Source organism: Mirounga leonina, unplaced genomic scaffold (genome assembly GCF_011800145.1).
Source record: "Mirounga leonina isolate KUSES-001 unplaced genomic scaffold, KU_Mleo_1.0 Mir_454, whole genome shotgun sequence".
Classification (NCBI taxonomy): domain Eukaryota; kingdom Metazoa; phylum Chordata; class Mammalia; order Carnivora; family Phocidae; genus Mirounga; species Mirounga leonina.
The window spans coordinates 9,459,836-9,475,171 of NW_023270763.1; the positions used below are offsets into that span (position 1 = coordinate 9,459,836).

The following is a 15,336-nucleotide window of genomic DNA, read 5'->3' on the forward strand; positions in this document are numbered from 1 at the left end:
CTGTCAATTAAATAAATTTAAAAAATCTTAAAAAAAAAAAAATCATTAGAACAATAAAGATATTTAAATCCTTTTTCCCACAAAATGTACCATGAATTCATAACCAGACTTTTTTTTTTTTTTTTAGATTTTATTTGACAGAGAAAGACACAGCGATAGAGGGAACACAAGCAGGGCGAGTGGGAGAAAGAGAAGCAGGCCTCCCACAGAGCAGGGAGCCCGATGTGGGGCTCAATCCCAGGATCCTGAGATCATGACTCGAGCCGAAGGCAGACGCTTAACGACTGAGCCACCCAGGCGCTCCCCCTTTTTTTTTAGATTTTATTTATTTATTTATTTGACAGAAATAACCAGACTAATTTAAAAAAAGGCTGGGGGTGCCTGGCTGGCTCAGTTGGTAGAGCACGTGACTCTGGATCTCAGGATTGTGAGTTTGAGCCCCACAGTGGGTACTGAGATTACTCAAAAAAAATAATAAAAATTAAAAAGGAGAAAGAGAAAGCTACATATATAAGATGCATATATAATATGCTAATTCTAATAGCAAAGAAATAGAAATACAAAAGTCTTACAGTAAAAGATTTATCCTATCAACTCCATGGGTTATTTTATGTATCCCAAAGCGATATAAAGACTTAAAGAAATGGAATGTACTTATAAATTGAGAAAAAAGATGCAACTGCTCAAAAAAACACATGACTAACACACATGCTGTAATACGTATGAATAATTTGAAAAACCCACAATTATTAGTATCTTTGGAGTTACATGGATTTTATTTAAAATCAGTAAAAAGCATTTTAGTATTTTCTGATGGACAGTATTTTTCAATGTTCTCTCCAGCTGTGATATCTAAATCTATCTCATGTGGAACATGGGGTCTCCTGAATTCACGTGAGGGTCTTTCTGAGCACTGACAGGACTCTCAACAGGCCTTGAAATGTACCCACTTACCAGCATGAGTGCTACCCAACATTAAGCATAACCCTACTGAGCTGGATCGGTATAAAGGACAGACAAAACAGGGATACACAAACAAGTTTCAGATCTTAAAGCACAGGCATCAATCACATGGGCATATTATAGATATATTAAATAATGTTTCAAGACTGTGACTCCAGGACCAGTTTTCATTCAACTTAGTAGAAAATCACTTTTTGGGGTGCCTGGCTGGCTCAGTCAATGGAGCGTGCGACTCTTGTTCTCTGGGTTGGGGGTTCGAGCCCTACACTGGATGTAGAGAGTACTTAAAAATAAAATCTTAGGGGCATCTGGGTGGCTCAGTCCATTAAGTGTCTGACTTCAGCTCAGGTCATGATCTCAGGGTCCTGGATCAGCCCTGTGATGGGCTCCCTGATCAGTGGGGAGTCTGCTTCTCCCTTTCCCTTGCCCCTCCCCCTGGCTCATGCTCACTCTCTCTCTCTAAAATAAATAAATAAAATCTTTTAAAAAATAAATAAAATCTTAAAAAAACAAAACCAGAAAAGCTCTTTTGAACAAAGGATCTAAGCCAATGATTAGATTTTTCTGGATATCAAAGGAAAAATATCAAATGTACATGGAGAATTTTTGGTTCCACAGGTCTTTCAAAAACAAACCCACACATGATTTCCAGGGTCATCTGGGGAAGTCAAGAACAATATCAGGGAATAATTCCAAATTGAGTTTCCATGAATAACAGATCTCCTAAGGGTGTTTTTGCTTATATTCTTACCCGAGCTTCAAATTCCGATGTTTCTTCCACATAACCAAGTCCCCCCTTTTGTAACCTTGTTGCAACTTCAATGAGATCACTGCGAAGAAAGTTTAAAAGCTCCTGGTTGCCATCACAGGATTTTAGACCCAAATTAGGCTTCCGGGCCAGATGAATAGAATGAATGATGTCCTGGTACCTAGAAAAGTTGGGGAAAGGGAGGGAAAATAAACTCTGAATGACAGGTCTCACTTCTAGAAGACTTACTCAGATCTTCATCTCTTCTTGGTGATTTCTTCAGTTTCGTGTTTCTTGTACAAATTTTCAAATTTGTCTTATTCTTGATTCATTTGAAAAACACCCTTCTTTTTTTCAATTATTTGATAATCCTAGTACCTGAAGTGTCCTGCTTTACCTAGCTCTCAATCATGGTTCCTGGTTGGCATTTTTTTTTTTTTTTTTACCTTTTTACCATGAGTTTCTTGGGATTTTATCTGTGGAAATTCTTTGAGGCCTGGTTTCAAGTTGTGCTCCTCCAGAGAATATGCACTTGCTCACGTCAGTTACCAGGAAATGCTACCAACCTGAGACAACTTTAAATCACCTGCCTGGAATGCCTCATAACATAGTAAAAAGGTGAAACAGGGCTGAAACTCTACACAAGGACCTTCAATTTCACTCTTACACTAAAGATTAACCCACTGAGGTCCCACCAATAGACTGGCAAGTCCGTAAGCTTCACTGTTGGCTGCTGCTGCCTGCTTTTTTTTTTTTTAAGATTTTATTTATTTATTTGAGAGAGAGAGGAGACAGCATGAGATGCGGGAGGGTCAGAGGGAGAGCAGACTCCCTGCAGAGCAGGGAGCCTGATGCGGGACTTGATCCTGGGACTCCAGGATCATGACCTGAGCCGAAGGCAGTCGCTTAACCAACTGAGCCACCCTGGCGCCCTCACTGTTGGCTTCTTACAACAAAATGAAAACTAGAGCTCAAGGTCATCTCAGTTGAAGTATACTAAGTTCCCATTTCATTCTTAATAAGCATTTTATTTATTATATATTATTTTCCTCTGAATACAACTTCATTGTGTCCCACTGGTTTTCTTGCAAAGATTTCCCTTTCCTTGCTTTCTAGAATTCCCTTTATTTTCTTCTTTGATGTTATCTAGGAATATATTTAACTGTCGGTTAAGATCTTTTTGGACATCTTTAAGGAATTTGTTTCTAATTTTATCACAATCTGATCAGAGAAGGTATCCTGAAACTCTATTTTAAAATCTGTTGAGATTGCTTTTGTGGCTAAGTATATGATTAATTTTTATAAATGTTAAATGGATAGAACAAAAAACTTTACTTCTCTTTTTCCAACTGGCCTAGTATCATTTTGTTTTTAAATTCCTTTTTTTATTGAGGGGCGCCTGGGTGGCTCAGTCGGCTAAGCATCTGCCTTCAGCTTGGGTCATGATCCTGGAGTCCCAGGATGGAGTCCCACAGCTGGCTCCCTGCTCAGCGGAGAGTCTGCTTCTCCCTCTCTCTCTGCCCCTCACCCTGCTCGAGTCTGCTTCTCCCTCTGCTCCTTACCCGGCTTGTGTACTCTCTCAAATAAATAAAATCTTGAAAAAAAAAATTTCTTTTTTTTTTTTTTAAAGATTTTATTTATTTATTTGACAGAGGGATATAGAGCACAAGTAGGCAGAGTGGCAGGCAGAGGGAGAGGGAGAAGCAGGCTCTCCGCTGAGCAGGGAGCCGGACGTGGGGCTCGATCCCAAGACCCCAGGATCATGACCTGAGCTGAAGGCAGCCACTTAACCGACTGAGCCACCCAGGCATCCGCAAAAATTCCTTTTTTTATTGAAGTGAGTAACTGAGTGCATACCCTGTAATTTATATCCTTCATCACTTATTTTCTTGTAAAGAGTATATATATTTGTTTTATAAATGTGAACTTCAAGGGCGCCTGGGTGGCTCAGTTGGTTAAGCGACTGCCTTCGGCTCAGGTCATGATCCTGGAGTCCCTGGATCGAGTCCCACATCGGGCTCCCTGCTCGGCAGGGAGTCTGCTTTGCCCTCTGACCCTATCCCCTCTCATGTGTTCTCATCTCATTCTCTCTCTCTCTCTCTCTCAAATAAATAAATAAATAAATAAATAATCTTTATAAATGTGAACTTCAAATGGTCTGTGATACATTATCCTCTCCCCTTGGCTACCCCAAAGGAAATCCAAATAACCACCACCAAGAGAACAGATAAAGTAAAATCACAAAGACTGTACACAAATTCCCAGAATAGGATATAGAAAGAAAAATGATAGAGTTTGGTTATAAAAATCATGGATGGAACCTGAAACTACCCATATATTTTATGTCAACTATACTTTAATTAAACACAAAACAAAACAGAACAAAATGTGGATGGCTCTTCAGTAAAATAATGCTAAGGAACATTAAGTCTCAACTATTACATATGCTTGACAGCCTTTAAAAAGTTCAAAACCAGCAAAACAAGGTATGTGTTTGGGTTTTTTTTTAATGCTCAACAAACCAAAAAAAGTCTAAGTTTTGTTTTTAACCCTGACAATCCAATATATATATATATATTTTTTTTTAATTTATTTGAGAGAGAGAGAATGAGAGACAGAGAGCACGAGAGGGAAGAGGGCAGAGGAAGAAGCAGACCCCCTGCTGAGCAGGGAGCCCGATGCGGGACTCGATCCCGGGACTCCAGGATCATGACCTGAGCCGAAGGCAGTCGCTTAACCAACTGAGCCACCCAGGTGCCCCGACAATCCAGTATTTTAACCAAACAGAAGACACATCATAGAACCATATTCCTTTGTGGTTGGGTATATTTGACATTTTCCCTTGTCTTTCTTAATTTGCCTGTTAATATCTATATTAACACACCATGATTCTGAATAAAATTTTAATTAATTTATGCATTAAGTAGTGGAGACTAAAACTAGTGTCATGTACCCATCCATTATCACTCACAAAGTCTGGAAAAGTTGCAGTTGTGTACTGAATGATTTCTTCTTTCTTTCATTTCTTCTTTCTTCAAACCCAAATGCAACTATGAAAGCATGCAGTCAGATACTAAAGGTGGCCTTAAGCCAAAACCTTGCCCTGGCTTTCACAGGAGCAATGGCTAGAACAGGAAGGACACTAGCAAATCTAGATGTAGATAGTATTTGTTTTGGAGGCTTTTAAAGATACAATCCATTTAACATTAAACTCACCAGTTTAAACCATACATTTGCAGTGATTTTTATGTTGTGGAACCATCAAAACTACCTAATTCCAAAACTTACATCACCCCCAGAAAGAAATCCCATACCTGTGAGCGTCTGCCTTCGGCTCAGGTCACGATCCCACGGTCCCGAGATCGAGACCCACATCGGGCTCCCTGCTCAGTGGGGAGCCTCCTTCTCCCTCTCCCCTTGCCCCCTCCACCCCGCTCATACTCACTCTTGTGCTCTCTCTGCATTCTCTTTCTCAAATAAATAAATCAATAAATCAGACATTATGGGCCTTTTGTCTAGCTTCTTTGATTCAGCCTGTTTTTTAGTTTCAGCCCTGCTATAGCTATAGCATATAGCAGTACTTTGTTCCTTTTTGTGGCTGAATATGCCACATTTTGTTTATCTATCCAACAGCTGATGGACATTTGGGTTTTCATTTTCTGGCTATTTCAAATACTGACAATACTTCTGAATACCAACTGCTGTGGAACTGCAAGGCTGTCTAACTACAATGAGGATCTCAGTTCAGTGCATGACACACATTAATCAACGAACAATCCTGCTATGCTGTATATACGTGGTTTAAAAACATGCTTTTCTAAATAAGCATGAGTCAAGAAAATACCAAGCAGTAAGAACATAAAAGGGTTACAGACACTTTTTAAAAATTTACTTTTATCACTTTTATGGATATATAACCCCTTAGATATTTATAATATTTAATGCTGAAGAGAAGCTGTGAGAACAAGATGAAAATCCTTACCTCTTCTCGAGTCTCTCTTTAAGTTGACTTTCTCTTATTCCCTGAGGGTGAAGGCAGTTTAGCAACTCATCCAGTTCCTTCTGACTATCACATAAAAACCTGCAAGGAGAAACACAGAATCAGCAACTCTGAAAACTTATCAAATACTAAGAAAGGGATCTAGGATTGTTGGTGGGAGTTGGGAAAAGAGAATTCCAAACTTGCTCACAAGTAGAACAAACAATTTACTATTTCCATGAGGCCTACTGTTAACTTTATCCTAGAATACCGGAACCAATGTTTCCTACTAAAATACGAGACAAATTTTATTAAGATAATTGACACACTTGTCCATACACCTTAAAACAGTAAACTTGCCTCCAAAAATAAAAAATGAAAGGTCATTAAACCAAAAGCAATCATAGGAAAAACAGTTAATGCAATCACAAAATAAAAGGGACCCTCTCAAAACCTAGTTCCCCACTTAAAAGAGAACTGACAGAAAAGCAGATCAATGGCTATGTATACAATTTATATTCTTTAATTAATAAAGATGAAAATCCTAAATCTATTCCCAGATTGAAAAGCACTTCCAACTCAATGTAAGATCTATCCCAGGGGCGCCTGGGTGGCTCAGTTGATTAAGCGACTGCCTTCGGCTCAGGTCATGATCCTGGAGTCCCGGGATCGAGTCCCGCATCGGGCTCCCTGCTCGGCAGGGAGCCTGCTTCTCCCTCTGACCCTCCCACCTCTCATGTGCTCTCTCTCTCTCTCTCATTCTCTCTCTCTCAAATAAATGAATAAAATCTTTAAAAAAAAAAAAAAAGATCTATCCCAGAACATATACAAAGTTATATTATAACGGGGAAATAAAATTCCAAAGCTTGGAACAAATATACTCTTACCAAACAAAATCAAGCCTGCTTTTAAAGCAATGAGTTACATATCCAAGAAATCAAAGTCATACAAAATGATCTTAACAGATAATCACTGGTATCACTATATTAAATATTTTCTTAACATGAAAAAGGAAAAAGAAAGAGCAACCCGATAAATGCTCACATTACCATAGATTCTGGCCTTGTTTGGGTATGGTGGTCTCCACAGCAACTTCTGTTGCTGGTCCAGGTTGTGTGTTCATGCTTGCATTTTTGCCTAGGTTTGCTTTCTTACCTAAAAAAAATGTAAACATCAGGTTAATACAGTAAATACCCAATTCCTCGTTTCAAACCTAAATAGGACAGTGCCAAATCCAACAACTAATAACACAGATGCTGCCTATTAAATACATCTAGTGTACAACAGGTGTTAATTTCTCTTAAATAGCTTACACAGAGCACATTATTTGAGATACTCTATACAGCTGAACAGTTGCACAGTTCAAAGTTTAGAGTATCACAACTTAGAATGGAGCAGGATGACTGAGTAACTATATCAAAGCAAATAATCCATTTACTCCTTGTACGTGAGGCTTAGCACAAAGGCATTTATTTGTGGATTTTTTTTTTTTTTTAAGATTTTATTTATTTGACAGAGAGAGAGACAGCAAGAGAGGGAACACAAGCGGGGGAGTGGGAGGGGGAGAAGCAGGCCTCCGGAAGAGCAGGGAGCCCGATGCGATGCGGGGCTCGATCCCAGGACCCTGGGATCATGACCTGAGCCAAAGGCAGACGCTTAATGACTGAGCCACCCAGGCGCCCCTATTTGTGGATGTATTTAAGTAGGGACAAGTGAAACACAGAAACTAGTATAAACTTACCGCTGGAGGATTCAAAATGTCAAACACGATGAACTTTTTTCTAAGCCAGCTCCTATATACTACTAGGACATAATACAGATAGATCTTAAGACAATCTGTGAGGCCTCACCCAACAGTATAATTGGTTCTGTCCCCTGCTCCCATTCTCTCCCCTTTAACCTGTCGCACTTGCCCTGCACTACAAACACATCACCCTATTAGTCTTCTGAGTCAGGTGATTTTAAAGAGACCCTGCCATGCTGGATGAGAGAACATGAAGTAACAATACCCACCAGGATGCACTAGAAGTGAAGGGATGGAATGCCCATTTTCTCTTGGGAGCTAGAACTATGGAGACCTAATTTCTAAGAACACCCATTAAGCTTCTGAAAAACATCATAAAATCAGTCTCTCCTCCTGCTGGAAACTCTCCCCCAGGTCTAAAGATCCTGACCATACATTTACTGCTCTCAAACATAACTGCCCTCATGTGGGTATTTACAAAGTCTACCAAAACTAGATTTTTCTACTAAAGTGCTACAATCTAACACTTAATATTATTAACATAGTTTGAAAAGGCCTTCGGGCGCCTGGGTGGCTTAGTCGTTGGGCATCTGCCTGCTTCTTCCTCTCCCACTCCCCCTGCTTGTGTTCCCTCTCTTGCTGTGTCTCTCTCTGCCAAATAAATAAGTAAAATCTTTAAAAAAAAAAAGAAAAGGCCTTAATTGTGAAACTTCAGGCTACATATTAATTTCCTCATTTAACAATTTTGTGAGTTTTAAGTATGGGTTAGGAGTTTCTTTAAAATGAAGGAAAACTGGGGCGCCTGGGTGGCTCAGTCGTTAAGCGTCTGCTTTCGGCTCAGGTCATGATCCCAGGGTCCTGGGAATGAGCCCCACATCGGGCTCCCTGCTCCGCGGGAAGCCTGCTTCTCCCTCTCCCATTCCCCCTGTGTTCCCTCTCTCACTGTGTCTCTCTCTCTCTGTCAAATAAATAAATAAAATCTTAAAAAAAAAAAAAAAAAAAAGGAAAACTGCTTTTAAAAAATTTCTTAAAGAAACATAATGATCTAATATTTGAGAAGCAATTTTCATTAGGTCACAGAAAGCAGAGCTATGGGGCACCGGGGTGGCTCAGTCAGTTAAGCGTCTGCCTTCAGCTCAGGTCATGGTCCCAGGGTCCTGGGATCGAGCCCCGCATCGGGCTCCCTGCTCAGTGGGAAGCCTGCTTCTCCCTCTCCCATTCCCCCTGCTTGTGTTCCCTCTCACTGTGTCTGTCAAATAAATAAATAAAATCTTAAAAAAAAAAAAAAAAAAAGTACCGCTAGAAGCTTGCAGATCATTTAACCCAGTGGTTCTCCACAGGGAGCCAGGCTGCCTCCCAGGGGACATGTGGCAATGTCCGGAGACACATTTGGTTATCACTATTAGCATCTAGTCCGTTGAGGCCAGGGATGCTGCTAAATATCCAACAATGCACAGGACAATCCCCAACTATAAAGAATTATCTGGGGGTGCCTGGGTGGCTTAGTCACTTAAGCGTCCAACTCTTGATTTCGGCTCAAGTCATGATCCAAGAATCGTGGGACTGAGCCCTGCGTTGCATTCCACGCTGGGTGTGGAGCCTGCTTGTGATTCTCTCTCCCCCTCTACCCTTCCCCAATCCTTAAAAAAAAAAAAAAAAAAAGACTGCAGACCTACATAGTTGGAAACGCCTCATAGAATATATGTGTGGTTTCCTTTATTCACAGAACTATGTGTTAGATCTGTGGGAAAGAACTGTAAGACATTTAACTGCTAAAACTCTGTGAAAGACCTAATAGTCAAATTTTTTTAAATCTTAGGCACTGGCCAACAATCTGTACAGTTCTAGGGTGTGATGGTTTAGGGGTGAATAGGATTTGAACTCATTCACATTTAGAGGATGTTTGAAATTGAGAACCAGGCAGATCCAGGCTCAGACCGTAACGGGGCCCTGAAGTAAAGGCATTGGATCCCAAAGATGACAGGTGAGGAGTTTTTGAAGTATGTCCATATTCAAGTGGAGGTCGGAGAAGCCCAACCGAAAGAACTCTGGACTGACAGTAACAACTGTGGATTGAACAAGTTCTTTTTAAAAGGGCTATTTTGAAGATTATGATTCTGACTTTGGAGGAACTACGGTGATTAGCAGCAGAAGGAATCACATGTGAAATTCCTTAAATAAAAATTTATTGACTTAAAAAAAAAAAAAAAAGAATAATCTGACCCAAAATGTCAATAATGCTGAGGTTGAGGAAACCTGACCTAACCTGACCATTTAGTTTTTTTTTAATTAAAAATTTTTTTCATTTCTTTCTTGAAATATTACACACACAAATGTTGCAAATGTTACACATAATGTTCAATGTATATATATCCCTCAAGAAAATATATATATACACATTTATAAAAGTATAGTTGCATATTTATTTTACAAATCAAACACACCCATGTAACCAGAACCCAGGCCAAGAAAAAGAACATCAGAGCCCCTTTATGACCCTTTCTCGGTCATTTATTTTTACCTAGTTATTTGCTGTATTTCCCCCTCACTAGAATTTTAGTTAAATGACATTCAGGACCTTATCTGTCTTGTTTTCTATCTTGTATCACAAAACATGAAAAACTGGTTAGCACACATGAGATGCTCCGTACATACTGAATAAATAAATTCTGAAAGTGGAGCAAAAAGACATGTAACTGTCTTCTTAGCCCTTTACCTCAATTCCAACCATTAAGGTACCTATATAGAGACTTCCAAGAAACAAAGTTTGAAGACTACTCATATAAAATCTAATACCCAGGGGCACCTGGGTGGCTCAGATGGTTAAGCATCTGCCTTTGGCTCAGGTCATGATCTCAGGGTCCTAGGATTGAGCCCCACATCGGACCTCCCTGCTCAGCTGGGAGCCTGCTGCTTCTCTCCCCCTACTCCTGCTCTCTCTCATTCTCTCTCTCTCAAACAAATACATAAAATCTTTAAACAAAAAATCTAATACCCAAATACCCTAATATTCAAGCTCTTTATCTTTTCACACTATATTTGGAACAAAGCTGATAATCAAATGTTAGTTTCCTTCCCTCTTCAATGCATTTCACATCCTCCCACCCCACTCAAATACATCTACCTAAGGAGACAATAAAGAAACTTTGCAAATGGAAAAAGTGACTAAGGAAAGACAGTCCTTAATAATGATCCTACTCAAGCAGAGTGAAAGAACTGACAGGTATACATACTACGAGGACAGTAATCCTCATCAGGAGAGTCTGCACGGTCTTTGCGGTGATTGAATCGATAGTCGATGCTGTCATGTACCCAGCCTTTTTCAATGAACAATCCTGGAACTTCATCTGAGAAGAGCCAGTACCTATAAATCACAACCATATATTAATAAAATAATGACAAGATCATGAGCACGGGATGATTTTATTGTTGGGGGGGATGATTACAGAGTATCACTGAACATTCAGACCAATACAAATGATAAAGTAAGGCCCAGGATACCAACATTTTTGAAATTTGAGATTCGCTTCATATTTGTAATTTTTATAACTTCTAATATTTCTCTACTTCAGGTTCCACACAATGTACACATGTAAAATATATTACCATTTCTAATGACCTCTATTTGGATTACATTTCACCTATCATAATATAGGCTTCATATCTGTGGTATCTTCAAGAACAGGGTTGTGTCTTATTTAACTTTGTAACTCTAGCATGTAGCACAGAAAACATTCAATAAATGTGTGATAAGCAATGGTTTCCAAAATCCATACACAGAATAGTTTGTCTATTCTAAGTACTGTAGAGAGTTTCATAACTAGGAACAATGCAATAAACCTAAAAGATGACAAAAATTAAGTCTAATAACGTACCTGTTATGGTTTCGATCTGTACCAATAGGAGTCCTACGCATGACTAGCTTGGCCTTGGCAATTCCTTCCTGGAAAGCCTTCTCAGCAGCTGCTTTGTGCTTTCGTATTCGTTCTTCTTCAGCTTCACGTTCTAGTTTCACTGGTAAAGATCCAAAGAATCAACTAGATTTTATTTTTTCTAATAAATTCTATTCTTACATGTTAAATAAAATATGGAATAGAAAGTATAAAAGAGACTTCCATCAAATCTTAGTTTCCTTCTCCTAATTCTGATCTGTTGTAAGAAATGACATGCAGTAAGGCAGCAATTTCTCTCTCTCTTTTTACAGATTTGAGAGAGAGAGCATGAGCTGGAGGGAGAAGGGGGGAGAGAGAATCTGAAGCAGAGTCTGCGCTCAGCGCAGAGCCCAATGCAGGGCTCAATCTCAGGACCATGAAATCATAACCTGAGGATCACGACCTGAGCCGAAACCAAGAGCCAGCTGCTCAACCGAGCCACCCAGGGGCCCCTGTAAGGCAGCAATTTCTATCTGGTTCTCCTATGTCCTTTGTTGTTTTGTTTTGTTTTTTTTAAAGATTTTATTTATTTATTTAACAGAGAGAGAGATAGCGAGAGCAGCAACACAAGCAGAGGAGTGGGAGAGGGAGAAGCAGGCTTCCCGCTGAGCAGGGAGCCCGATGCGGGGCTCAATCCCAAGACCCTGGGATCATGACCTGAGCCGAAGGCAGATGCTTAACAACTGAGCCACCCAGGCGCCCCCTCCTATGTCCTTTGAATTCTGGTCATGCCGCAGCTATCAACTCAATGAAAATTCTTTTCTCTCCAAAATTTAAGTTATTAATTTTAATAATTAAATTATATTAGTTTTATTAATAGTTTAAAATGGAACAATAAAACAGTCCTTGGGCACCTGGGTGGCTCAGTTCGTTGAGCGACTGCCTTCGGCTCAGGTCATGATCCTGGAGTCCCGGGATCGAGTCCTGCATCGGGCTCCCTGCTCGGCGGGGAGCCTGCTTCTCCCTCTGACCCTCCTCCCTCTCATGCTGTCTCTCATTCTCTCTCTCTCAAATAAATAAATAAAAAATCTTTAAAAAAATAAAAAAATAAAACACTCCTTAAGGGAAACCTGGGTGGTTCAGTCAGTTGAGCATCTGCCTTTGGCTCAGGTCATGATCCCGGGGTCCTGGGACTGGCCTGTGTCAGACTCCCTGCTCAGCAAGGAGCCTGCTTCTCCCTTTCCCCCTCAACTACCCCGCTCATGCTCTCGCTCTGCTCTCAAATAAAGTCTTTTAAAAACAATAAAATAAAAAAATAGTTCTTAAATGGAATTAATTGATCCTCAAAATGATCAGAATGAATAAAACCAGGATAGTATTTCAAAATAAAACCTATTTCAGTCCTGAGGAATTTGATTGTAATTCAGCCTTGGTGACAAGAAAAAAGACCTGAGAGGGCAAAGGCAGGCAAGCACTTGTGCATAAAAGCAATCACTGCATACTGAATACCATTTGGGGAGTTATTCAGCAAGTTACTACTGTTAATGATGAAAAAAAAGTTTGAGGGTGCCTGGGTGGCTCAGTGGGTTAAGCATCGGACTCTTGGTTTCAGCTCAGTTCATGATCCCAGGGTTGTGGGATGGAGCCCTGTGTTGATTCCCTGTGCTTGAGATTCTGTCTCCCTCTCCCTGCCCATGCTTGTGCGATCATAAAATCTTTAAAAAAAAAAAAGTTTTAATCAACTTACTTCTGATCATTCATTATATAGGGTGTATTTCATCCAGACAGAAATTTCTCTCAACAAGAACAGCCCAGTAATCTTGCCTTTTAACTTTTTCTATAACTGTAACAAATTTTAAAACACAGCACTACTATTTACAATGCCAGAATGTGTAACACTGATCTGATGAGAACATCTACATTATGGTGAGAATCTGGAAAATACATCAGTCTAAATATGCTACTTTAAAAAATTAAGACAAATCTCATTTATTTAAAACCAACATGATACTCGCTACCTTTAACAAAGTTCGCTCTCCTGAATGGAACTGTATGTTTGCAACAGTGATTACAGCAGAAATCAGTACAAAGCTAAACAACACAAACAGTAATGGCCAAATCACAATCAAGGAAAAGTTCTTTCTCTTATGGCCACAAACAAAAAAACCTAGGGCAAGTCATCAAAAGAAGACCAAACTTGGCTCCGGAGGTTACAGCACTGAACTACATACTGAACAACCTGAACTAACCGTGGCAAAATATTAACATTCTTTCTCCCTTATTTCTCTGTAAGAGTATCAACATTGCCTTTCCTTTGTCCTATGTTAAGATAAACATAACACACAGAGGAACACTTCAGAAACTCAAGGAGAAGTCATTACATTTCAGGTAAAACACAGCTGCAGTGTGATATATACACAAAGTTAATCTACATGCTATTTTACTTGGAATGCAATATATGGTCTTTAAAACTGAAAAGTATGTATATGTATCTATGTGAAGATATTTCAATGGCCGTAGGTAGTATAAACTAGAATCTGTTTTAAAAGAAATTATTATATATTCATGAAAGAACTACTAAAGTTATTTCTAGGTACCTAGGATCCAACTTTGACAAATAAATGGTTTTTACCATCTTCACTTTATAAGCTGGAAATGTTGATATGGTTGGAAACTATAGCAGTGACCAAAATAGTTTAAAGACCAAAAACCCCAATAAACTTAGCAAGTTTACGGTGGATTGAACAGTGACTCTGAAACTAAGTTTGTGTACATTGTAAGACTCATCAAATAAGTAAATACTGGTATTGGTGGGTGCTAGGGTTCTCATGATTCATGAAAGGAGATACAAATATAGAATGAGGGACAGCAAAGCAGAACCCTTGAGTGGTATTCAAGCATAAAAGGAAATGAGGAACTGGACACATGCTACAACATGAATGAACCCTGAAAATATTATGCTTAGTGAAAGAAGCCAGACACAAAAGACCACGCATTTATTATATGATTCCATTTATATGATATGTCAGAACAAGCAAATCTGGATAGCTAAAGAATATAGAGCGTTTGTTTTTGAGAAGATGTATTCTAAAATCGTGATGAAAGTTGCACATTATCTGTGAGTATATTAAAAACAATGAGTTATGTTATAGACAGACAAGTTGTATGGTATGTGAACTATTTAATAAAGCTGTTTAAAAAATGTTCAGAGGGGCGCCTGGGTGGCTCAGTTGTTAAGCATCTGCCTTTGGCTCAAGTCATGATCCCGGGGTCCTGGGATCAAGCCCCGCATCGGGATGCTTGCTCAGTGGGGAGCCTACTTCTCCCTCTCCCACTCCCCCTGCTTGTGTTCCCTCTGTCAAATAAATAAATAAAATCTTTAAAAAATAAATAAAAATCAAAAATGATCAGTTTTGGGGTGCCTGGGTGGCACAGTTACTCAAGCATCGAACTCTTGGTTTTGGCTCTGGTCGTGATCTCAGGGTTGTGAGACAAGCCCCACAACGGGCTCTGTGCTCAGCACGGAGTCTGAATTTCTGTCTCCCTTTCCCTCTGCCCCTCCCTCTACACACTCTCTTTCTCAAATAAATAAATCTTTTTAAAAAAAAGTTCAGATTTGATGGTGCTATCAAAGCCCCAAATTTTTACATTCTTACATCATAATAAGGGAAAGATTAATATCTGAGTTGGCAACTGTGCTGAGGGCTTCAAATACCTTGTCATTTAAGTGTTACAACAATCTTAATGAGCACAGAAGGACACTGAGGCATAGATAAGTAACTTGCCCAAAGATTACAGCTAAGTCAGAGGTAGGGTTTAAAGCCAGCCCAGCAATTCCCAAGTCCTATATTCTTTCCACTATGTCTATTTGTGATTTTGGTCCTTCACTAAATCCAGAGAAGATGCCACCATCACATTAATCCAAGTCAAACCATCATTAGCTGCAGAAGGCCAGGCTGCACACTCCCACTGGAGTATTACATACCCAGTGGGGTCTGGGCTACTGCAACCCGAAATAACTGAAGAGTTA

The 15,336-nt window shown here is 39.6% G+C and overlaps 1 protein-coding gene across 2 annotated transcripts in view; it reads right to left on the reverse strand.

The window, feature by feature from the left end:
• Positions 1-15,336, reverse strand: part of BAZ1B (bromodomain adjacent to zinc finger domain 1B) — a 70,883-nt gene that overhangs the window by 18,395 nt on the left and 37,152 nt on the right. For both annotated transcript variants that reach the window (XM_034988637.1, XM_034988636.1), the window contains exons 8-12: positions 11,310-11,448; positions 10,668-10,798; positions 6,740-6,845; positions 5,694-5,792; positions 1,715-1,892 (exon numbers count right to left, since the gene is read on the reverse strand). In XM_034988637.1, the coding sequence (XP_034844528.1) occupies positions 1,715-1,892; positions 5,694-5,792; positions 6,740-6,845; positions 10,668-10,798; positions 11,310-11,448 (653 nt within the window). The remainder of the gene's footprint in view (positions 1-1,714; positions 1,893-5,693; positions 5,793-6,739; positions 6,846-10,667; positions 10,799-11,309; positions 11,449-15,336) is intronic.